Source organism: Rhipicephalus sanguineus, chromosome 9 (assembly GCF_013339695.2).
Source record: "Rhipicephalus sanguineus isolate Rsan-2018 chromosome 9, BIME_Rsan_1.4, whole genome shotgun sequence".
In the NCBI taxonomy this organism is placed as follows: Eukaryota; Metazoa; Arthropoda; class Arachnida; order Ixodida; family Ixodidae; genus Rhipicephalus; species Rhipicephalus sanguineus.
In genome coordinates this window covers 53,817,062-53,842,556 of record NC_051184.2, presented here as the reverse complement: position 1 = coordinate 53,842,556, position 25,495 = coordinate 53,817,062, and the positions used below count along the sequence as shown (strand labels likewise).

General features: G+C 49.3%; 1 protein-coding gene across 2 annotated transcripts in view; it reads right to left on the bottom strand.

Annotated features, from left to right (window-relative positions):
- Window positions 1-7,929: 7,929 nt before the first annotated feature.
- Window positions 7,930-25,495, bottom strand: part of LOC119405169 (very low-density lipoprotein receptor) — a 59,452-nt gene continuing 41,886 nt past the window's right edge. The window contains exons 4-16 of one of the 2 annotated variants that reach the window (XM_037671977.2): window positions 22,561-22,686; window positions 22,067-22,183; window positions 19,867-20,607; window positions 19,175-19,346; window positions 18,474-18,692; window positions 17,675-17,793; window positions 16,853-16,992; window positions 16,046-16,187; window positions 15,742-15,888; window positions 14,787-14,990; window positions 13,363-13,586; window positions 12,288-12,428; window positions 7,930-11,549 (exon numbers count right to left, since the gene is read on the bottom strand). In XM_037671977.2, the coding sequence (XP_037527905.1) occupies window positions 11,505-11,549; window positions 12,288-12,428; window positions 13,363-13,586; window positions 14,787-14,990; window positions 15,742-15,888; window positions 16,046-16,187; window positions 16,853-16,992; window positions 17,675-17,793; window positions 18,474-18,692; window positions 19,175-19,346; window positions 19,867-20,607; window positions 22,067-22,183; window positions 22,561-22,686 (2,537 nt within the window). In that variant the 3' untranslated portion in view covers window positions 7,930-11,504. The remainder of the gene's footprint in view (window positions 11,550-12,287; window positions 12,429-13,362; window positions 13,587-14,786; window positions 14,991-15,741; window positions 15,889-16,045; window positions 16,188-16,852; window positions 16,993-17,674; window positions 17,794-18,473; window positions 18,693-19,174; window positions 19,347-19,866; window positions 20,608-22,066; window positions 22,184-22,560; window positions 22,687-25,495) is intronic. The other variant, XM_037671978.2, reaches the window with a different exon arrangement.

The window sequence follows — 25,495 nt, the reverse complement described above, 5'->3', positions numbered from 1 at the left end:
GTCTCGGGCTCGCCGCAACATGTCTGCTTCGCGGGATTTTTGTCCGTTGACTTTTCTGGCGGATGCCGCGTTGCACGAGAAGGAGGCCAGTGCCTCTGTCGAGGGGCACCTTTGTGCACCCATACGTGTCGCAACCCCCTGTGGGGACGACACAAAGCGCCTGCCAGCTCCCTTTGGAGATGGTGCGTCGTTGCGGACTGGGCCCTTTGCCCTACCCGAACGGTGCGCTCAGGCGCCTTCGACTGCTGCAGTACCCTTCGAAATGCGTGGCAGTTCGACGGCACAGTGCTTTCAGTCGGTTCCCTGTGGAATTGACGGGGCGCAGGCTTTGGCCTTTGCCGACTTTTGCCCGCCGTCAGCCGTGCAACCGACAGTTCGACCGCACGCTGAGCAGGCGCCTGTATTGTCGACGGTAGCCGCCCCAAGTGGCAATTATGTTCGACAGCAGGCAAATCCCGCTAGGAGCCTCTTTTGCTCTGGGAATGGCGCGCAGGGCGGTAGTCCTTTTGAAACCGCTCCACTGATCGAGCTGGGAGGCTGTTCACCTTCGCTCGACCGCGCCGCTAACGCACCAACGGCTTCCTGTGAAGCAGGTGCGACGCAGACGCTGCTGCAAAACGCCGTCGAGATGATCCAAGCGCTCTCGGGAGCTGTCCAAACGCTTTCGGCCGTTCCGAAACGCGCCCACCCCGCTGTTATGTTGCCTGTGCCAACATACAGCGGATACGGGGATTTGCTCAGCGCCCGAGACTACCTTGACTCTCTGTCACGTTATCAGAGAGCAATGGGTTTGGACGATCAGGAGGTGCTCGGGCGCGTTGTCCCGGCTGCACTGACTGATACGGCGGCGAGGTGGTATCGGCTTTCCGGTTACCGAGCAGCAACCCTCGAGGAGTTCCGCGCGGCCTTTCTGCGCGAATTCCTACCCGCTGACTACGAAAGTAGGATGCGGCGAGAGCTCGAGCTCCGTACACAAGCTCCTGATGAGTCGCTTCAGGAGTACGTACGCGCGATGGACGACCTTTTTTCTATCGCTGAGCCCAGGGCCTCGAACGAGGAACGCGTCGAACGGGTGATTCGGCAGGCACATCCGACCTTTTCGGCGTACCTGCGCGGCGGTCGCTTCCGCGATTTGGAGGAGCTGGCCGCCGAGGCAAAGCGCATACAAGGCGACCTTCTCGCCGCGCGTGCCTATCGCCCGCCGCCGCCAGCCAGCGAGGCGCTTGAGCCGCGCTGCGCATGGCGAGGGGCCGTGCCCCAACAGCAGCCCCACGGCGCTGCCTTTGCGGCTGCCAATGGCTGCGCGTGGGAGTTGAGCGCTCGCGCTCTTGATCCCTACACGCACGAAAGGCGGGCAGCCTGTGCTGCACCACCTGAAACCCACACGAAGGGACGCCATTCGACCCAACGCAGTGTGGGTGACGCTCGTCGATACGTATCCTGTGATAACGTGGCGAGCCGATCACAGCAGCTCGAGGCTGCTCCGTCTCGTGAACGAGACCGAGATGGAGTGCGCTGTTTTCGCTGCCGTGAAAGAGGGCACATAGCAAGGGAGTGCACCGTATCTAGGCCTCCTGTGAGGCAGGGAAACGGATTTGCGGGTCGTTCGTGAAGGCACGGGCGGCCCAACCTTTGCTTATCCCCTCTGCGTACAGGGCAAGCAGTCTTGCTGGTACGCACGCGCCGTTCATTCCGGTCATTATTGCCGGCCGTGAATTTTCGGCGTTGCTAGACACGGGCGCTAGCGCTTCGTTGTTTGGCGAACAGGTATTGTCCCACTTGCAGAAGCATTCGGTGCGCTTGCGGGACTGCCGAACGACATTCACTCTTGCGACAGGCGTGGCCCATTCGGCTGGCGCCGCAAGGTTGACTGTCAGATGGGGAGATCGAATGAGACGCGCGCGTTTTGTTCATCTCCCAGGGCTCAATGTTCCGGTGATTCTCGGTCGGGACTTTCTTTTGAAGACCGGGATCGTTGTGGACATTGCGAATGGCGGCTATCGTGATGGGCCCTTTTCCCAACTCAAGCCGTTCATCAGCCCTCCGGCGCTTACTGTTGCCTTTGCTGCAGAAACGTCGGAACCGTGCCACGCGGAGAGTTCGGGGTCATACCCCTGCTCAACGCATTCCTCCTCTCACAGTCCCCTTTGGGAACGAGAGGCACGGCACGAACCGTGTCGCGCGCATACTTCGGGGTCATACTCCGGCAGTACGCGCTCGTCGGCTCGAGACCCCCTTTTGGATCGACCGACACGACACGAAGAGGCACCACATCCTTTGATCGCCTGTGCGACTCATTTGGATGATACACAGAAGGCTCGTCTGTCGGCACTTTTACGCCAATACGATGAGCTCTTCACCGATCAACCGGGCTGTACCGATTTTGTCAGCCACGTGATCGAAACTGGCGACGCGCTTCCTTTGAAGTGTAACCCCAGGCCCGTCAGTCTCGCCAAAAGGCAGATTATCGACGGCTTGCTAGACGACATGCTTTCGGCAGGCATTATTCGCCGTTCGTCTAGCTCCTGGGCGTCTCCAATTGTGTTGGTGCCTAAGAAAGACGGCAGTCATCGCCTGTGCGTCGACTATCGCCGTCTGAACGGAGTGACTCGTAAGGATGCCTATCCGCTCCCTACGATAAGCTCCATCGTAGGAAACCTGGGCGATGCACGGTACTTTACCACGCTTGACGCCTCGAAAGGTTACCTACAGGTCCGGATGGGTGAGCGTGACCAGTGCAAAACTGCTTTCACGTCCCACAGAGGGTTGTTCGAGTTCACTCGTATGCCCTTTGGTCTTTGCAATGCTCCTGCGACGTTTCAAAGACTCATGGACCGCGTCCTCGGGGAAGCAAAGTGGTCATACTGCTTGTGCTACCTCGACGACATCGTGATTTATTCACGAACCTTCGAAGAGCACTTGGCCCATGTTGCCGATGTGCTCGAGAGGGTGCGGGCTGCCGGGATGACGTTAAATCCTGCGAAAGCCCAATTAGCGCAGACCCGTATTCAGTTACTCGGGTTTACGCTGGGCGAAGGCTCCATTGAGCCGGATCGGGAGAAACTTCGAGCAATCCTCGATTTCCCCGTGCCCAAGGACGTACGTGGCCTTCGCCGCTTTTTGGGAATGGTTAACTTTTACCGTTCCTTCATTCCGTCCTGTGCCCGACTGCAGGCGCCCTTGACCAGGCTCTTGGGTAAGTCTGCTGTTTGGCAATGGGGACCTGAGCAGCAAGAGGCGTTTTGCCGACTGTCTAGCGCCATTGCGGAGACAGCGCAGCTCAGACTCCCCGACCTGACCAGACCGTTCGTTGTTCAGACTGATGCGAGCGATCTGGGATTAGGAGCCGTTCTCCTACAGGAATACGATGGCGTGTTGCAGCCGTTGGCCTTTGCCAGCCGCTCCTTGGTACCCGCGGAGAAAAATTATTCCGTTACCGAAAAGGAGTGCCTCGCCATCGTGTTTGCACTGCGGAAATTTGACGTCTACCTTGATGGGACGAAATTCGTGGTGCAAACAGATCACAGTGCGCTCAGCTGGCTGATGCGGCTCCGTGAGCCTGCGGGCAGGCTGGCGCGCTGGGCTCTCCTGATACAGCACTATGACTTTGCAGTGCAGTATCGAAAGGGGAGTACCAACGTGGTAGCTGACGCGCTATCTCGTGCCCCATTGTCTGCCGAGAACCTTGATTCCGGTGCGACAGCCGCTAGCGGTGCCTTTGCACAAGCAAGCGGTGGGGGCGAAACAGCGGCTTCGCCGCCGTTCGGCGAAAAGGGCGAGTCCGCATTCGGACGAACCTTGGCTGCTATCCAGGCAAACAGCGCACCGCGACGCCGGCCAGCGGGTGAGCTTTCCGAAGGCCACGATGCCGAGAGCGAACCCGTGACGCCGACGCAAGCGGCGGTTGCTGCGGTCCTGAGTGGGCGCGATACCAGGTTCCCCTTTGGGAGAATGGGAATCGCTTTCAGCAGACAAGAGCTACTGAAGGCTCAGCAAAGTGATCCGTTTTGTCGCGGAATTTGCGACGGTCTCAGGGAGACGGAGCGCCGTTACGCTGCTTGCCCTGCAGCGGGCGCGGAAGGGGGGCTGGAACCAGCGTGTGTCGCTGAGTCCCCCGCGGATTCATATTTGCTGGACCATGACGGGCTCCTGCTGAAATACGTAGCCACCGATGACGAGTCCATCGATCCGTTTAAGGTGGTTATGCCCAAAGTCTGAGAGTCGCCCTGTTGCGATCCTCTCACGACGAACCCATGGCCGGTCACCTGAGTGGCTCCAAAGTTTTCGCAAAACTGAGCAAGACGGTGACTTGGCCCGGCATGAAGCGTGACGTTTATCGCTATTGCCGTTCCTGCCACGTCTGTCAAACGGTGAAGTCTAGGGGTGGCAAGCCACCTGGTCTGATGAAGCCGATTGTCAGTGAGCGTCCGTGGCAAGTGGCCACCTGCGATCTAATGGGACCTTTTCCCAGAAGTAAGCAGGGGTTTATTCACCTCATGGTAGTCGTGGATCACTTTTCGAAGTGGGTGGAATTGTTCCCTCTTCGGAAGGTGACAGCGCGAGCGGTGCTCGAGAAGCTGCAGGAAGTGTTTTGCCGGTTCGGCTTTCCGGAAAGGCTCATCACTGACAACGCTTCGTATTTCACCGCTCGGGTGTTTGGTGTCACGTGCCGTTCCCTTGGAATTGATCACTGCACCACTTCACCCTACCATCCCCAGTCCAATTTGACGGAGCGCGTCAATCGTACGCTCAAACCGATGTTGGCGGCCTTTGCCGAAAGTCAAAGGGACTGGGCAGACCATTTGAGCGAGCTCGCGTTCGCCATTCGAACATCCGAGAGTCGCTCGACTGGTTTCTCGCCCGCCTTCTTAAATTTTGGAAGGGAGTTGGCAAATCCGGTGACCAGTGTCATTCAATGCCAGCTCGGGGACGAGGAGACGCAGCCAGACTGTTCGGCTTACGCGTCACAGCTTCGGGACCGGCTTTGTCGAGCTTTCTGTAAAGCAAGGCAAAGTTTGGCGTCGTCTAGGGCTCAGCAGAAGGCCCAATATGACCGCAAGCATCGCGACCTAGCATTTGAGGTGGGCGATCTTGTCCTGAAGCGCAACCACGCCCTTAGCGACGCGAGTAAGGGGTTCTCAGCCTCGCTCGCTCCTAAGTGGCTTGGTCCGTACCGAGTGGAGAAAGCTTGGACTCCACTCGCGTACTTGCTGAAAGATCCCATTTCTGGAAAACTCAGCCGTGCCCATATCGCAGACCTGAAAGCCTTTGCATCACGGTCTGACGAGCTTGCGCCAGCGCCCTGTGGCATTTCGCGCAAGCAACGGGGCACACCCGGTGCGGCGGACCGCATTCGGACCACGCATCCGTATAATCTGAGGAAGCGGTCACCTTTGTGATTTCGCGCCGGACGGCGGACTCTGTTTTCCGCAACCGAAGGCCCTCAGTTACTTTCTAGCCTCAGTATGCTAGCTTCTTTACGGCCAGTGCTCGTAAAGAAGTCGGCCCGCCCAGTTTGCTGCTAGTGTTTTTTTTTCTGTTTTATTTGAATACTTGTGTATTTAATACGTTTTTCGGTTGTGTTTGCCGCATATTGAGTGTCATTCTGTTCTCTTTACTTTCTTTCCGTGTTTTATTTCTTGTGCCTGCGGAAGCATTCGTGAATACTGGTTGCTTTGCGGGGGGAGAGGAACGAAGGACGCTTTGCGCCTTCCCATGCGAGCGCGCGCGGTTGGCGACATGACACCACGAAAAGTGAGGCGCAGTGGCCTTGAACGGCGAACTAGCGCCGCGCTTGGCGAAAGCGCTGCTATGTGCGGTGACGTGTGTGTGTGCGTGCGTACGTGCGTGGTGCATTGGTGCGTGCCTGGAAAGAGTGCGCGTGGTGAATTCACCTCATCTACGTGGACACTCGGGTCAATGACCCGCTGACGCCGGACAGACCAGCGTGCCCTGCTCTCGGACGTCGTCGAGAAGCCTGGCTGCCCTCTCCATCATGGCTCCGGCGCGAGGCCAGCAGCTATGCCTGCGCTTTGCCGACTCCAGGATGCCTCGCAGCCAGTTCGGGCCGGCTGTCCCAGTGAAGTCTTCCGGTATCCAGCCGAAAATCCGGGACCTTCGCACCACCACCGAAGCGGCGTTCGTCGGACTCTCGCGCCAATCGTCGTCAAGAGCGACGCGCCATTGATGAGCCCGTTCCCGCCATGAGGACTTCAAAGAAGCCTCCTGCCACCGCCTCCCCCCCGCGCTGTGGACGCTCTTTCGCGCAACCATCACGAACACTTTCCTTAATTACCTTCCTTCCGCAGCGCCATTTTATTGTATTATGTGTTTTAAGCGTATTGTCTTTTGTTATGGATTTTTCTCGCATTATAATGTATTCTTTTTTTAGCAGCAGCTTCAGGGCTGGACTGAGGCTAGTGGTTGCTCATAGCAGTGTTATTTTAACTGCATGGGTGACCGCCGGCTGCCTTTGCAGACCGGTAAAGGGCAAATTTAGGAGAGGGGGATGTGGGGATTGAGGCTAGGCCGTCGCCATTGCGCGGGTTTTTCGCCTATTTCTGCCATCCTCATGTCCGATCATGTCGCTCCCCTCCTCCGCCGTCCTACGGCGCTGGGTGAGCGGGGGTGACGTTAACCCCCTCACCCCGGCGCCGGATCGCGACGGTGGCGCCACGTTCGAGTCTCGCGTGCTCGCGTCTCGCGAGACGTTGCGCGCGGCGGGGGAGTCAGACTCTCTCTGGACCTCGTAAGGTGAGCACGTCTTTTCTTTCCTGTCCGTCGGCTCCTTTGTTTGGGCTCGCTCGGACGGAGTTCGCCAACGGTGCCTTGCGCCAGCGGCGAGCGCTTACCTTACGTTGTCCTTTCCGAACGCTAGGCTGAAGAGCGGTGCGGTGCATTCGCGCGTGGTCTTACTACGCCGAAACCGTATCTATCGAAGCCAACGCGAGCGGAGTTTGCCCTTGCTCGAGCGATCGGGCCCTGTTTTGGTCGCTGATCGTGAGAGCACGCAGCATAGTCGCGAGGGAACGTTTCTCTCAGCGGCGTGTCGCCGTGAGCCCTTTTGCCCGCGGAGACGTGCTAGCGGCACCCTTTGTGTTGTACTTTCGCCCGTGGCGTGGTTAAGCCTGTTTTGCTTCTCCCGCCGCCTTTGGGAGCGGGCGTTGTACTGCGTTTTGTGGAGCTGCCGCAGGCAATAAAGTGTTGCGGATTTCGAGAGCAGTACTGTGTACTTGCCGCGTTACGCTCGGCGCCTTGTTTGCGCTCGAACGTGCGTGTGCAGCGGTGCGCTAGTTCACGCGAGGCGACGGCAGACGCGGCCCTGTGGCTCGCTAAGTCCGAACCCACGCTAGTGGCCGTACTCCTGTGAGGTACGTGCACACTACACGTTACAATGTCGAAATTTGTCTGCAATGGTCTAAATGTGTTACCAGTGAAATTTGGTGGCCATACGAGCAATTAAGAATTTGTTACTGAAGAGGATAATATCTGGGGTTTTATGCGCAAAATCTGATTTGATTATGGAACGCCATAGTGGAGGGCTCCAAAGATTTCAACCATCTAGTGTTCTTTAAAGTGCACCAATATCGCACAGTACACAGGTCTCTAGCATTTCGGTTCCACCGAAATGTGACCACCGCGGCAGGGATCGAACCCACAACCTTCGCGTTGGCACACGAGCACCGTAACCGCTGTTCCACCATAGCGGACAACTGAAGAGGATTCCATGATGGTACTTAGAAGTGCAAAAACGCAAGAAAGGATAACCAGACCGTATTGTTGCGTCTAAGTACCATCATAAAACCTTAGAAACTCCCAAGTGTCTGTTCTTCTGAACTTGAAGAGGATAATTGCAGATCCACTCCAGAAACCGTGAAGTTTTTAAATAAACACACAACACACCAAGCTTTTTTTTACTTAGTGAATCATTCATTTTTCTTTTATTTCATACCTTACACTTGGGTAGACATCTATGTACAAAAGAAAAAAAGAAGAGAGAACTGGAACCAATCGCACACTTTGGTGGCGACTAAATCTGAGAACGGGAATGACCAGTACACTCAGTGCTATGTATACAGATGCAAGAAAGAAAAACAAAAAGGCGAAGGAAGAAACGGATATACACAACAGACGACGTACACAGCTTTTAGCAACAACAACTGCTGCATTCAGTTATATAATATATATATGTATATGTATATATCACAAAGCACTAGATTCCGAGACTGACCGAAACAAACATGTAGGGAAAGGTGGGGAACACATACAAGATCAGAAGATGGCGTTTTTGGACAGGAACTTCCGTGTTGCCGAGCGTAACTAACTCGGGAAAGAAAAGAACAGGAAACGCCGCCGCGTTGGGAGATTCACGCGATTTTTTTTTAAGCGAGCCGAGCGACGCGTAAGGAAGGCAAGAGCGTGGAGTGCCGCACGTCGCACAAGTTGAGAGTCACGCGTGCATCTTGCGTTAAATAGCGATAATAATCGTTAAGTCAACAATGCTCCGCTTTAAGAGCAGAAGGAGCTAGGCTAGGGGTGCGAGGGGTGTCGGGAAAAATTATAGTAGGAGTTCGAGGTGCGATTTCGGCAACAGGTGCAAACGCCGGTGGCTTGCAGACGCGCCGGCACGTTGGCTCAATTGATATCTTCGGGAGATAAACTACCCGAAGTACGTGAAAAAAGATATCAATGAAACAAAAGAAGGTGCAGAGAAAAAGAAAGTACAAGCATTCATGATAACTGCTATCGACAAAATTTAACATTTCGAACCGCCCGATTCAGATCGACGGTAAGAAGTCAGCCACCCGCAAACCGTCCGATTTGGGTGGTTGGTAAGAAGTCGGACGCTCGCAAATGCGAGTTTGATTCAGGCAGCTTTGCGTTGCTCAAAGGTGGCAAACGGAAAAGCTTGCTTCGATGGTTAGGATAGTTACTCGTCTCGGGTTAATGCGCAAGGGTGGGTGAACGAAAAAAAAAAGAAGCGCGCGCGCCTATTTACATTCTTTAGACCGTTCGCGATCCCTCGTGGGACAGAAAGCTTAAGATCAACAAAAATGGCGTGTTAACAGTTTCGGGCAGCCCACCTGAAACACACGTTCGAACGAAATTTGCCGACTTTTCGGCGTCGGTTGCATTCGTCGCGCGTTTTGATCGCGGACACGTCCGAGGCGTAGACGCCGATTGCACGTGAGCAACAAGCGAACGCAATAAATTCTGCCGCATCAACGACATCGCGAAACAAACGGGCGGGAACTCTAAAAGCTGCGGCCCACGACGGCCTACTCTCCGAGCGTTCATTACAAGTGAGACACACAACATCCAAATGACCACACCACGTGCAACCAGAAAGAAATGACATAGTGTTAACATTCAAGAGTCGTTTCACGAGACGTACAGCCAATGCCCCGGCACTTTCGGGAAAAACGATCGACGAAGTGCAGTGCTTTCATAAACGAAAGAAAATGCACTTGCTGGAACTTATCTGCGAGGGCTGCTAAAGGAACACCGCGTGAGGTTTTTTTTTTTCTTTTAATACATGGCTAGTGTAAATTGCTGCCACAAAATAAAACTCTCTGCGAAGAGAGGTCAGTGCGAATAACTAATCATTATAATAATAATAGTAATAATAATAGTAAGCACTGCCTATGCTTTTGAACACAGGTATCTATGTCTATATATATAATGAAACTGTCAATAAGTTAAGTTGTCGCATTTTTTTTTTCTACATTTACACAAAAAACAGTGGTTCCAACAATCTCACGACGCTAATGTACAAGGAGGTCTTAAAAGAAAAAGAGAAATCACCCACAAACACTCAAAGCCACGAGAACCGTTTGGATATGCTTCGCTGTCGGCTGGCTCGATAATGATGGTTTTTTAAGCTATGAATTTTTTCACCACCCCTGCTACATGTCAATCACACTGCTCGCGAAAAAATATGCGTTATTAAAAGCTTGTTCGATACGTTGCCTCCACGCCGGACCAAAAAAAAAATAATAATAAAGCACCAGGGAGATTCCGCAACATCGTCCACTCTCGAGCACCTAAAGCTCACATCACATCCTACACTCATGAGAAACAAATGAATATATTTTTTTTATTCACTCGGTGCAAAAGATGGTGCAATGAAATAAATAATCCCTCCAACTCGAAAAAAGAAAACGGTAAAAACAAAGACTACCCAAAACAGACTCTCGAAAGAACACAACCTACAGAAACTCTCTTTATCCCCAACCCAGAAACCTCGATGCAAGAAGATCGATGGTAAACTGAAAATAAATAACAGCCGCTCGCTCGTTCGATTTCACAAATCGACCGATCGCTCACGTGTGAATGCGATGCCGAATGCTTGGTCGGTCCCGAGAAGGACGTGATTCAGTTTTGCTGCGAATTTTTTTTTTCCTTAGCTTTTGGGTCTCCCTGGCCACACTAGCGATGCGCAGTCTCAACCTCACACAATGTACAATGCCTCGCGAGATAGGAGATGCCCTCGCGCAATACGCACAGGCGGAACGGTGTACAGGGAAAGACACCAAAAAATGAGTCCCGGTTTAGCTCTGGCGAACAGGAAACAGCAATCCCCTGCCACCATTGCGGGCTTTCACTAAAACCCCCCCGTCGTAGCTTCGGCACACTCAACATCTCACTCATCACTCCACAGAGACAACAGTCTCAAAACCTTCACTCTCACCCAGTCCGACATCGTCTGCTGCGTAACCACTGCGAGTGATCAGTCCCGCTGCATGGTGCCGACACGTCATCTGCTACCGAGCCACCAAACCAGATGCACCAGGTTCCTGCACAGACGGCAGTCCACAGCAGCGACAGTCTGCTGCTTGACGCCACGATGATTCGTCGTCTGCTACAGTAACCAAGCTCCACCGTATGCTTGCACAAATGATCGTCTGCTAGAGAATGCGAAATGTCGTCCGTCTCCTGCTTGCAGCCACAGCGTCCTTCTGCTGCAAGGAAGGACAGAAGTCCGCAACACCAGCGCAAGCTCTTCGACTTGGATGGTAAAGACCTCGCAGTGTCTTGGCGTCTGGCCATCCAACGAAGGGTCGCTCAAGGAGCAACTTTCAACGTCAGATTGCCGGTCTAGGCGTCGGGTAACTCGACGTTGTTCGGCAGCACTCGTGGCAAGGTGTGGGGATGATGACCGGTGTCCAACCAGTCACACACTAGTCAGTTTGCTGCATCACTACCCTGCTGAAGAAGCTGCGCGAACGGCAACAGACGGTCCAAACCAACTCCGCGGCACGCCGCTAGCAGACGACACGCCAATGCGCCTCGGCAGAAGCCCGGAGTCCCGCTCTCGCTCTCGGCCTCAACTTGAGGCCACTGTCCTCGACGGGGACTCGGTACCCAACGAGGCCATCCTTCCTGGCGCACATGCACACCACTTGTGGCCGAAGAAAAAAAAAATCAAAGTGTCTCTCTCTAATTGCAAAATAATGTCCCAGCCACGAAAAACGTGGCCCTTCACACTTCTAGCGGGTAGGCCACTATACAAATTCATTCGTGCCTGGTGATGTCAATGGTTCCATGCTCTGCAAGATGAAAAAAAAAACAGGCCATTAGCAATAAACTATGTAACAATATATATTTGAGGTCGACTAACACTGTAATAAGCCATTTTATTTGCCACTGCACAAAATAAGCACGTGTGTGCACCAAATGCACACATCATTTCTTCCCTGTGAATAAACCCTCTCACAGATGTGGGCACTGGACGCAGCACAGAAGTGCTACAGCTCCAAAAAGCACATCAGTACACGGCAGGTCACCTTTGAAATATTGTCGTGTTGACAATTAAGTGATGTGAGGTTGACAAGAGGTGATCCGATTACAAGTGGCGAGGCAGTGTTTTTAATCCTTCCAAGTGTTTTTCGACAGACATCGACAGATTGCAAAAATGACTGCCCCACCTGTGTGCCGAACTGCGGTATTCCCAGCTACGTAATAATGTAAATTGCAAACTTACTGCACCGTACTGCCATTTGCTAACTTGATCAAAACCAGCGAAGCACGGTTCAGTGACAATGTCAGTCTGATATCCATTAAAAATTGAAATGCAAGCAAGAAATAACTGATCCAAGTGCCTGTTGCACACAACTGCATTGAAGTGCAATGCGAGATTTCCTTGCAGCCACTTACTAAGCGTGTTAACGTCACAAGTCTATGTTTAAAAGCCTCAAATGAGCACTGAAATATAACGCGGCATTAGAATAGTTTCAGGATTGTGTACACTTGAATTTATGCGGATGGTGCACCTAAGACGAACTCACCGGGGGGTAAGCCCTGGCTGGCTGGTACTGGTTCTTTTCTAAGCTAAACTGGTCTTCTGTTGTCTTCCTGTACACCGGGTTGTCAAAGTTCATGCTCGTGATGTTCCTCCTCAAGTACTGTCGGTACACAAGGTACGCCACCTGCGCAAAAGCAAAAAAATTGGGATGTGTTGGTGGCAAGCACGGAAAGCAGTATGTAAACACTCCTTTTCTCGGAAGCAAGTGAGAGTGTTCAATCGAAAACACTTATGTTAAATCAGTGTTTTGCGAAATTGCAAGTACACTCAAACCTCATTATAAAAAAGTCACATCTGCCACGAAAATAGCTTCGTTATACCCGAAAATTCGTTATAAACATTTATTGATAACACTGTATCTATGACAAGACTATTCTTCATTTACTTCGTTATAACCGATAATTCGTTATATCAGTGTTCTTTATATCGAAGTTTGAGTGTACTAGTATCGGTAATCCATACCCCATGCAACTCACGATGCTCAAATAAGCCAATGGCCGTGGACTTTGCCTTTACGGTGCGGTCATTTGCGTTTCTGGCATCATTTGTTGAGAGAAGAGCAAGCGATTTCTAGCCGACTTTGAGAATTGATTGTGAATTCCAGGCCACACGCTGCGCTACTATGTTTGGCTCGCATTTTCTCAGGAGCCTCGATTACCGATCGGCAGCGTTTTCTGACCACACCGAAAAAGTGTTGCCGGGCCTGTTTAAATCAAGTAAAGGTATACACTCAAACCTCATTATAACAAAGTCCCATCTGCCACGAAAATAACTTCGTTATATCTGAAAATTCATTATAAACGTTTATTTGTAACACTGTATCTATGACAAGACTATTCTTCCTTTACTTCGTTATATCGAGGTTTTATTGTATATGAAAGGCGATCATTGCAGTGCAACAAAAAGTGCCCTAAAAGCTGCAACTGTGCTTACAGCACAACAAGCAAAGACAAGCCAATCCAAGGGGCTGTTTTTCAGTACACAGGTGACCGCAAAACAGAAGAACGACTTGCATGCAACGCAACCTGGTGTTGAAGACCTGCAACTGCAACACTCACCAGGGTGATGATGACAGCGAGGCTGCCGAGAACGCCCATGACGATGCCAGCAATGTGTCCCGAGCCCAGCTGGGAGAACAGGTTGCGATGTCCCAGCGCCGGCTCTGCGGGCCTGGTGACCTCGCCGCCAGTGGCATGACTCGCGTTGTACACCACAGTCTCGTCCGTGACTGCTGGCACCGTCGGGACCTTCCCGCCGGTTGCGGGTGGTAACGTTTGTGCCACTGCGCGAAATGGAAAGAAACGCAAAAGAACGTCAGAAAAACCAAGACAGATCGAAAAGCGCAATGAAAATAGCTAATCAGTTTACCAGGCACCTTCGAGATCCCCTTGAAGTTCTGGAGGGTTTGAAGGAATAATTTTTAAAATCTTTTCTTATTACTGACAATACCGAGTTGGAATGCAGCCTCAGTGGTAATTTTCAGTTTGCTTTCTTTTTAGTCCAATTTGTTAGATCTAGTAGAATTCTTCAGATTTAGGCATGATATGCGCTTCCATGCCTAATCGCATTAGGATCAGAAGCCTCGTCAAGCCACATGGTTTTTAGTTTCTGCTTGCTTTTTGTATTTAAACAGGAAAACTTGATTGATTCACATGATGGCTGCAGCCATGTCTGTCTTGAAGCACCTGAAGTGTAACTCTGAACCAGGTCTACTACAGATCAAGCAAACTGCCTTTCTTCTATGCTGTGGAAACGTGTCAGCTGTTCAGGCATAGGAATTCTGCCGACAACACAAGTTAGCAAGGTTAGCATGCTGTCGTGCTTTATTCGAGGGAAAATATTTGCTTTTGACAGTCAACCAGGCCCAGCCAACTGGTCATAACGACACAACTACACATTGACCATACTTCCTAGCCGCTGCGATTAGCATGGCGCTAGCAGGAATCTAGCAAACAGTTGCATGCTATAATGTGACAGATGTTGGTCATTTCAGTGCTCACGTCATCGCTTGGTCCTCTTCTAGTATGTGTGTGTTCATTGTGTTGCTACTCCATAAATACCACCCAGATCACCCACCTTTCTATTCTTGTTAAGCTATTCTTTTAGATAACTACCTAGTGTGAAGAAGATCGGCACGCACAGAAGCCCATCGCCATTGTCTGGCTCGTACCGGCAGTTCGGTCTCTGGCTACGTACGCCCTGCCTGCCCCGCTTCTATGATAGTCGCTGTCGCTAAATACCTCGAGAAACCCCCATAACAATTGGTGGAGTTGCTGGGTACGAAAATCTGGAACTTCGCAGCCGCAAACTCAAGCCCGCCTCTACAATGCTGGTACGATGCCAGCCGAGGGCGATGGGCTTCCGTGCATGCCGATCTTCTTCCTCGCACTAGCTATACTTCATACAGATGGCTAACCTGAATAGACAAAAATTATGCACGTGCTGCGTAACGTGCCTTGCAATGCTGACAGAGAGCTCCCACCTGTGTCAGCGGAAGCGTTGCAGAGAAGGCTGGACCCAGAGGAAGGAAGAGAGGATGATGAAGAAGAAGAAGGTGCAAGAGCGGAAGAGGAAGAGTTTGGAGAAGACGATGCCGTGGCTGTCTGCGCGGTCACGTTGGCAGCGTCGCCGCTCGAGAGCGTGTCATTCGAGAGGACGCAGCCCTTCGGTACTTCTTCCGCACTCGCTTTTTTGGTTGAGGAAGCAGCAAGGGAACAGGAAAGGACACCGGAGAGAGTGGGCGACAAAAGGGTGTCGGAGGGAGGCCAAGAAGGAGTTGATCAAGCGGACATGGAACGGTATTAAGAGGTGTAAAAACAAACGAACGGGACCAAACAAGTGATGATAAAGCAAGAGTTTGAAGAGGAAAGCAGCAGCGAAGGATATGAACAAAGAAAGGATGAAAACGTGCCAAAGGGCAAGCGGATGGGCACAAACAAATAGGTGTCAAAAGGGAGTTAGATAGTGCCACAAGAGCACAGACAAGAATGCCAAAAGAAGGTGTCAAAAGGGAGTCAAGATTCCAAAAGGGAGTAAATGGGCGGTTAGGGAGAAATATTGAAGTGGGGCAAATGAAAGGGGAAACATTTTTTAAAAGATGGGAATTGATTGCCAAAAGAAAGGTGCAAAGAAAGCAAGAAAGCAAAGTGCAAAAAAAAAAGTCCAGAAAAAAGCAAAGTGAAGGAAGGAGGAGTTTGTTGAGAGTAGAAGAAAAAAAAAACACAAGACGGTTATTAGAAAGCGGTAATGGTGTTCACAAAGACGAAGCTTGTTACTGCAAAATCACAGCTTTCACAACACAAAGGTCAGAAGCGTAGGAGACTTGGGAAAAAGCCCACGCAAGTGGAACACAAGCAATATAGTTTAGAAAGAATCCTCGCATTTACAATTCCAAGGGACAATAGCTAAATAAATGGCTAAATAAAGTGCAAACTCACCCATAATCCTGCAGTTGCGCCCATCTTCCTGGAGTTCCATTCCGTTGGGGCAGGAGCACGTGTAGTGTGCCGAGTGGATGCTCAGGATGGGTGCCGGCAGGCAGAAGTGGGAGCACATGCCATTGGCCTGCTCGCAGTGGTTCACGCCTACAGGCCGAAAGCAAGGCAAGCCCATCAGCGGCAAATCAGTAAAGAGTTCACACTGTGCTCAGTACTTTCATCATGTGGTTGTATTCAATGTGGCGAGATACGGCAACAAAACTTGCGTACGTATAAAACTGCAGCTTGTATAGACTGTTCTCACCTTGCGGTTGCTTGTAGCTGTGATAGACGTGGACATCCATGGGCGAGAAGACGCCGTTGGCGATGTGGGTAAGGTTCTGGCCGTTAAACTTGTTCACCTTGTTGATGACCTCGGACTCCCAGTCAGTCCAGTACAGCCAGTCCTGAGAAAGATAATGTGTACGCAAAACAATTAAAGGTAAGCGATTTTTTTTTTTTCAAGTCTGCGTTCACATCAATTATTAACCGAGTCTGGAAAGTTAAAAACTGTGCCAAACTTTGCTTATACACCCAAACCTCAATATAACTAACACGGATATAACGAATTATCAGTTATAACGAAATAAATGAAGAATAGTCTTGTCATAGCTACAGTGTTACAAATAAACGTTTATAACGAATTTTCGGATATAACGAAGTTATTTACGTGGCAAATGTGACTGTTATAATGAGGTTTGAGTGTAGTCAGTCAATACAAGTCTGCCTGAAATCTTTCAAAGACCTTTTGTGAAAAACAACTCTTACGACAGGCTCGCAACCTGTGGGCAACTCTTCATTGCTTCGCAATTACCTGCCCATGAGAGTCAACTGTCTGAAGATATCACAGCGGTTCAAAGACATCACCCATTGTTTTTAAAGTGGATAACACTCCAGTCTATTGTGCTTCCAAATTTCCTGATCTCATCAATCTACATATTGCTCTGCTGCCCTTGACAGCATCATCCTTTCACTCACACCAGTCCTGTTACTCAATTATGGATCGCCAGTCGATTGCTCCAATGGTTATCATAAAGCTACAGTTGTAATCCGCACTGCTGCAAAGGCTCACCTCAAAGACATCAATGGAGAACGGATGCTTTACAAGCAGCGGCGAAGAGAGGACAACTCGGCGGTGGCTACCGTCGTAGTCGGCGCTGCTGATGAGGTGTAGCTTGGCGTCAACCCAGAACAGCCGCTTTGTCAAAAAGTCTGCACGCAACGATTGGGACAAAAGCAGAAATAGCATATTAGTCGCGTCAGAACGTTTAACTGGGCAAGTTGGTGCGCTTCCATCTTGAACGAATAAACAGCGCAAAAGAACGAGGATGAGCAATACATTATCTGTCATTTCTTTTGCACGTTCACGTTCTTTTGCGCTGTTCATTCGTTCAAGATGGGAGCATTAGTCGAAAGCAACACACAGCAGTGGCACGCAACTTGCGAACCACCCCGCAGTGGGTGCCTGCAGATTAATATTAACAAACTGTGACAACACAATCACTAAAATTAATTATTTCAACAGGTGAGAACCACGAGACTGCACATCTACTGGAAAAAGCACAAATCGCTCAATAAACATGTACAGCTAGCAAGTGATCACTACAATACAACCAGTACTCGCTCAAGTTACTTTACTAGAAAAACAAAGCCTTAGTGTACGTGTATTATAGATCCTCACGTGCCCCTCAAAAGCAAGCGCCCATTTTATCTTCATGGCACGTGCACACATCGCACACTCTTCCATGGCACATTGACTTTGGTTCACACATAATCATTGACACGATTTGCAATTAAAGCAGAGCCAATCTCGAAATCTTGTCATCTCCATAGTTTCGTAACAGCGGCATTTATTAAAACACATTCAGGAGTGCTAACAAAAAAAGGCACTCACCAATGGTAAGTCCGTTGGGCCAGAGAATGTCTGTGGTGACAATGGCAGATCGGTGCGAGCCATCCATGCCAGCCCGCTCGATCTTTGGCTGCTTGCCCCAGTCAGTCCAGAACATCCAACTGTTAGCGGGAGACATTTTTAAATGATCAGAGAAGGTAGCTACGATTATATGTTAATGTCCACATCTTACAGAAATGAACACCATCACTGCTTGTAACACCTTAACGTGCTAACACATCCTGTCAACATTTGACAGTATGATTTTCTGACAAATCGCAAACTGGTGAAACCCGAGAGGAACGTTGGGTATACACCGTGCTACAGCTATGCCCTGTAACAGATGCGCAGAATTATGCTTACAAATTGACGGAAAGTGGTTGAAAAGATGGAACAGATGTTGCACACGTTCAAGAAAGAAAAATTGATGACCACTCGTTTGTAGCACGAACCCACAAGAAATCCATACGGATTTATCAAAAAGAAATCTTAGTCGCCGAAAAATTTGTCCTGGTTCAGAAATTGAACCCGCGGGACCAACGCCTTCTGGGGCGGTCGCTCTACCAACACCTTCGGCAATTAAGAATTGGCTTCTTTCTGAGAAATCCGTCTGGATTTCCTTGTGACTTTGTGCTACAAATGAATGGTTGTTAATTTCCCTTTCTTAACCCTTCCGCCACCTTGCGGGATTCTGCAGAACCGGTTTGCAGCACTGCACACTTTTGTACTACGTTCAACAAAACAACCAGCGAATTGTATGCAACAAAATGGCATTTCCTACGTTCCATGAGACGGCACTCACCCCTCCAGTGGGTTAACGACGATAGCACGTGGCTCATCGAGTTCCTCGGAGAAGAGCGCCCTCCGCATGCGCCCATCCAGGTCCGCGACGGAGATGAGGTTCTGAGCCGTGTCCGTCCAGTAAATGTGGTTGTAGATCCAATCCACGGCCAGGCCGTCGGCAACGTGAAGGTCCGTGTCAATGATCACCTTGACCGGGGTTCCCTTGTCAATGGGTGCACTGAAAAGGGACACATTATTGGGATGCATTCTAAGCTGCTTCAGCTGTCAAATTTGCTGTCTCACTCTGCAATTTACATATTTACATAAGTAAGAGTCCAAGAAAAGGAACTGTCATAGCGCCATCAGCACTGCTGTTTGTTTAAAGAAAAATGCATGCGGTTAAGGTAAACCACTCTATTATATGGCTGCCGTAGCAAATGTGCAAACATGAGCAAATGTGCAAAAAGTTACCGTGAAAAAAAAAAGCGCTTCTTCTAGGGTTTCCATAAAAGCATTGTCAGAAGACTAACGCTGCGACTGGCAATGCTCTTTAACATGGCAGAGCAATCTCGGTTAACAAGAGTCTGTTAAAGCACAACCTCGTAGCATGTATGCCAATCCTGCTTGGCAGTTAACTTGCCGGTTGCTGCGCTTTAAAAACCACGATAGCCTTCCGGGTGTTGGAGACGATGCAGATCAACGAGGATAAACAGCGCGTACCTGCTAATGACTTCATCGACGGTGTCGGACCAGACGACCGTTCCAGTGCGGTAGATGTAGTCGGTGGCAATGGTGCTCCTCAGCTTGGAGACCACCTCGACGTATTCACCAGTCTCGAGGTTGATCTTGCGGATGTCGTTGCGGTTGGCAAAGAGCAGGTAGGGCACGCCCTCTGTAAACAACAGGAAAACGAAAACAGTTGAAATCCGAAGCCTCGCAGCTTTGACTTGTTCCTGTTATTTCGACCTCGTAATAAGTGCTGAAACAGCCTAAAAGCCTACAACTTGTCTGTGAAGATACCTTACGAATCAAAATGTCATACCATAATCGTCCCTCACAGCTATTTTTGGCAGTTAAAGTCTAGTAACAAAAGCTCAAACTAGGGAAAGCATGCATATACTGCACGGCCAATAATACACTAGCACGGCCTGTCATTTGCATCACGTGCATTGTAATCGGCAAGCACAAGTGCATTTCAAGCTAGTAACACTAACACCACACGACCTAGTGTACATTGCCCAGTCCTCACAAATTTGACGGAGTGTGCACTCGTGCGCATGTTTCGCTAATGCAGCCATTAATTTTGCCACAGTGCTCTTCCTTTCACTCTGTGACGAACAGAAGGAAGAAGATACTGTGAAGTCAACTCAATATATCACACTCGACACTAGTGATATGACACGGTCACTGACCTTTGGCCTTGCATCGGTGGTGGTCCCTCGGCTCGAGCACGTAACCGTCGATGCACTCGCACTTGAATCCGCCCTTGGTGTTGATGCAGGTCTGTGAGCACGACCCCGGGGTGGCACACTCGTCGATGTCGTCACACGTCTTGCCGTCCTCTGTGAGCCGGAATCCCGGCTTGCACTCACAGTGGAACCCGACCGGGTCGTCCCGACAGATGTCCGAGCAGCCACCGTTGTCCTTGGCACACTCGTTCTCGTGGCACCTGTCCTTGGGCTCGTCCTCGTACGCGCCGCAGTCATTCTTGCCGTCACACACGAGCGTCTTGGGTATGCAGTGGTTGCCTCCACAGTCAAACTCGGTGTGCGGGTCACACAGCTTGGTGGTGTTGCAGTGGTCCTCGTCCGAGCCGTCGTGGCACTCGGCTTGCCCGTTGCACTCCAGCTGGCCTGGGATGCAGTGCATGTTGGCGCACTGGAACTGGTCGGGACGGCAGGTGTTGGTGCAGTTGGCTTCGTCGGACTCGTCCGGGCAGTCGGGGTCGCCGTCGCACTGCCACGACGCGTGCACGCAGTCGACGCCGTTGGCGCACTGGAACTCGCGCTCCTTGCACGTGCTGGGCCGGTCCGTCGGGCAGTTGCGTTCGTCGGACCCGTCGAGGCAGTCGACGTCGCGGTCGCACCTCCACCGGTCCGGAATGCAGCGCCCGTTGGAGCACATGAACTCGGCGCTCGAGCACGTCACGTTCGCTGGAGGAGTGTTAAGAGTGCAGGTGTTATTGCAATCAGAGAGCACAGAGACGAGGGATCGAAGTCTGTGAGTCAAAGAAGCAGTCGTGTGTGCAAAAATTGTTCAGTGGCTCGAGCAAGAACTCTCTCAGTAAGCAACTAAATATAAGCTTCAGGAATGGCACTGAAAGGACACGTTCTCTGCAAAAAGGAAAGACTGATAAAACGTTCAATAAAATTAGAGCAAATATGAAAAAGTCCAAAGACTGTCTTCTGATGATGAGCGTACTCATAGAAGAGTGATAACAAAAACTATAAATCTAGGAGCCATTTTAAGCTATCCTTTCTTCTAAACGTGCAGGAATAGCTACATTATATATCTCTTTAGACGTCGTTTCTCTGAACCTCTCTGGTAATCACTGCTCTTACAAAAGCATACTACAGTGCTGCTTTTTTCCTTTCAACTTGGAACCAGCTTCACGACGTAAGAAGTCAGAAGGACAATCTCTGACAATTTGCTCTTGATAACCCTTTCCCACCCATGCGGGTTAATCGTGCTTTGAGTGACAGGCCAAGAGATAGTGCACGGTGCACAAACAAACAGGCATACGAAAAATTCGAAAGGCTGACATTCACCGCGCGTAAACCGCATATGACACACAGTTAAAACTATGTTCTTCTTTGAACAATACAAATGATGTTTTAAACCTGCAAATTTTTTTACCAGTAAGCATTTCCTGTTTCTCACAGTGGTCCTAACCATTAGGCCCGTGCACTGGTAATTAAAATCTGTTTGAGTGACCAACATCTGTTGATGCGAAAGCCTTTGCAAGACTTGAAATATGGAGAATGTGGAACGCCCAACGTAAAACGTGACCTAGATAAGAAATAACACAAATAAATATTTCATCTGGACGTGCATTTTTCGTAAAGTCAAACCATGTAATAACCAAGTCTTAATGCTCATTATCACAATTCATTATAAATGTACACCTGTTCTACCGTAATAACAGCAGCGAGACGATCCTAAGCTTATTCACTTCGTTATGTCACATTATGCAACCATCATCAGACTAACATTCACTGCAGGACAAACATCCCTCCACGGGAACTCCATTTACCGCTGTCTCGCACTGCCTTATCCTATCCTGTGACTGCATTTTTACTAAATATAGTTCTCTCAGCACAGTATTTGTTTGCTACATTGTAGTATCTTGTTCCTTATCCAGTAAACCAGCGGTTTATGGAATGACCAAATTAAAGTTTTAATTACAAGACCTTTGCCTCAAAGGAATACTTGTGATCCATCTCCTTCACGACCCGAGAGATTGATTTTCTTTCTCAGTTACAGAACAAGTTGATCACCAAATCAAGGCCCACAGTGGGTGAATTCCCACGAAGCAAAACCACGTAGAGAAGCTCGTATGTTTTTTGACAGGAAGAAGAACTTTGGTAAAGAGTGAAGGTAAGAGACACTCACGACATCCTTTTTCGTCGCTGCCGTCGCCGCAATCATCGTCCTGGTCGCACTTCCAGCGCTGAGTGATGCACTTGCCGTTGTTGCACGAGAATTCTTCTTGCGTGCACGTCACCGCAGCTGTGTTTAAAGAAGTGAATTGAATTTACTCACTAAACAATTTACATAAGGGTAATACCTAGTTGTAGAAATGCATCTAAATCCGCTTGTGAAACACATCTGAAGAAATCATAAAGCTGAATATATGGAGCTTCAAGCTAGACGTTCGAAAACCGACAATGTTACTGAAGGTATTTAATAAGCACGAAGGGTTCATCACAAATTTATCAAGGAGCACAGAAAAACAAACATTTTCCAAAGGCCTATAACGGCCAGTAGAGTATTGCAAATGATTTCACCACAATTTGCTGGGGCACTGCATTTGACCAGCAACCACTGGCATACCTTTAATATATATCTGAGGCAAGACAGAAGAGTAACTTTATAGTTGTGCTTACAGCAGTGGTCTTTCTCGTCGGAGCCGTCAATACAGTCTTCCTGACCGTCACACCGCCACGTGATTGGAATGCAGACACCTTCGTGTGACTTGCAAGCAAACTGGTCCGGAGAGCAGGTCTTGTTCTCTGCAAGGATGAGAAAGAAGAACATCGCTCAAGCATTGGTTTCTAAGAAAGTCTTCGGTTAAACAATGTAAACACAATTCAGTCTAGGTTGGCTGAAGAAATCTGCGCACATAAATTCATGGAACGTATCTTGGGCAACATGATGAAGGGATGCGGGCGGACAAGTTTGTTGGAGTCGTAAAATGCGCCTCTGGTGTATTGCTACTGTGCGTGCTTACGTTTAAAAAATCAAAGATTGGCTAATTATTGATGATAATAGGTTCATTATTAGCAATTGATTTACAAGTTCTGATATGATTAGCGTGACCTTTGCTAGTTCAATAATGAGTTAATCACAACTTTTTCAGGATAAAAAACTTGTGATAATCTCCACAGGTTGCTTCACTTGGCTCTGAGACACCACACAATGAAAAATTGTACGATAATTGATAGGTACACACGGGCTTGAAGTATGTCAAGTAGAGGTTGCCGAAAAAACTAAATTTATTCACTGTTCGGATTTGTCGAGTGCAAAGGAAAGTTCCGAATGCCAAATTTGAACTTTAGTCATCAATTTTGCGTTATACTAATAGGTAGAGAGTAAGATATGCTTTATAAAGGAATTCTTTATCTGTGTAGGTACTTTTTCTCAAAGGAGTACATAAATTATGTAACAACAAGTGCCGTACACATCCGAAAGTGTGAAACGATCCAAGGAAAGACTCCAAGGAAAGACTAAGCAGATTCTGACCATTAGCTGCTAAGCTAACCTCATTTTAAGCGTCACGTCACTCCTAGAGCTCACCACTAGCAAGATGAAATAAAGTCTATTTGGCCAAGCCCCCTTTGAGGCCTAGCTCAGCGAGGGTTTCAAATTGGATTACAGCTGCGCGCCTCTCTCACGCACTGCAGAAACTGGCAGCTGCCTGGCTTCTCTGCTCACCCGATGCATGACAACTGTGCCCTCGGCCCACGCAAGGCGATGCATATGCACACAACACAGAGAGCAGCGGGCTTCGTGAAAGCTGCAGAACTGTGCATCGCAGCATGTACGCGCACGATTCGTTTGTTTATTTGAACATTCGACATCGGGCCATTGCACAGGCCAGGTCAAAATAGGAGCGGGTCACAGTATTTGCACTGCGACATTAAAAGGTTTTAGTTTGTTCTTACACTTCTTAACATTTGCGAATCACTGAATTACGGGGGGCTCGCAAACATGGCCAGCCAGATCCGTGGCGCTTCAGTGATCGGTGGGGTCAATTGAAGTACGCTGCTTCTAGAAGAGTGTAAATTATACTATTACTGCAGCAACTATCATCCGATAAGTTAAGCTATACGTTTATTTCAAAGTATCATTGAACTGAGAAGCTTACCACTCATGGTTTAATGGTTTATGTTCAGATTCGTTACATAACCTGAAATCTGACATGCCCAAGCTCTAACTGCCAAATCCACTGCCAAATATCTGGAAGCGTATATATTTGGGTGATGTGAGGAAAATAAACTAGTTGAAAGTCTGGCGCCCTATCGTGTCTTCTCTTTTTTCTCCTTGGTTGTCTCAGTTGCGTCAGAAATATTTTATTAGGCTATGCACGAACTCGCCCAACGTCACACTCTGCTAAATCCACTTACATTCGTCCATATTTCAGTTGCATTCGTACAAACATTTAAACTCATAAATTTTAAAAAGTGCCAAAAAAAGGAAGCTTTGCAGAAGAAGCTGCACCACACAAGCCCCACAAAATGCGGTGGCTGAGAAGCTCCAAAGACTAGTTCTAACAGGAAACGTTCCTGAGCTGCACACAACTAAACGACCTCTTCAGCAAAGCCTCACGACTTTCACAACAGCCCGTATGAATGAAATTTCCTTATGACCTAGCAAGTAGCGAATGATTTCTGCGCTTTTTTTTTATGCTTAAAGACTCGCAAACTGCATTCCAGAACAGGGTGAGCGGGGTAGTAATGTCAGCTGTCTTCCACAAAATGGCGGCCAGTGTGTAATGAAGTGTACAGGAAAACTATGCACTGCAGGACATATGCGTCGAGCGATGGCTCCCCGATGCGAGGCATCCTGCCTACAACTGCCACTCAAAGTCAGAACGATAACACAGGTTTTCGGTTCTCTCGCTAGGACGTGACACGTTGATATTTCCTTTGCACTGTTTTTCACTACCCACGCACTTGACAGGTTGTGATGTGATTCCGTGCGTAACACTGCACGTACCGCAATCGAAATTTTGCAAGATGCCACGAGCCTGTGTATCCTGTGTATGTCGCATATGCATTTATGCAACGGCGCACGCTTGTGTGAAGGAATACGCAGCAATCGTACTAAACAGGCACAACAAACACTTCCAATTAAGTGAGCAAACAAGTCAACCATTCCAAAGCAGCGTCCTTATATGACATACAATTTCGTTTCGTTCACTCTTGCTGTTCTAAAAGGTTCCCAAGCCAGATCTTGTGTATGGTGCATACAGCATATATAATATGACAGTGCACGGTTGTGTAACGCAGTACACAGCAATCCAGCTGACTCAAACAACAAATAATTCAATTGTGAAGCCAAGGACGAAAGCAGTGGCTTTTCGTGACACATGACAGATCTGATCAGCGCTCGCTACTGAAAGAATTCTGTACATTCATTCACGTCCTGTCAGTGTGTGGGAAAAGGTCATTTTGGGTAGAAGTACTTGCTTTAGATGTGCCTTTCTTTTTTTCTGTATATACGCCTATATAACGTTCTACCAGATGCTGCACATGTGTTACTCAAAATACTGTAATGTGACCTACAGAAGCCCAGCTGGTTGAAACATTGCAACTTTGC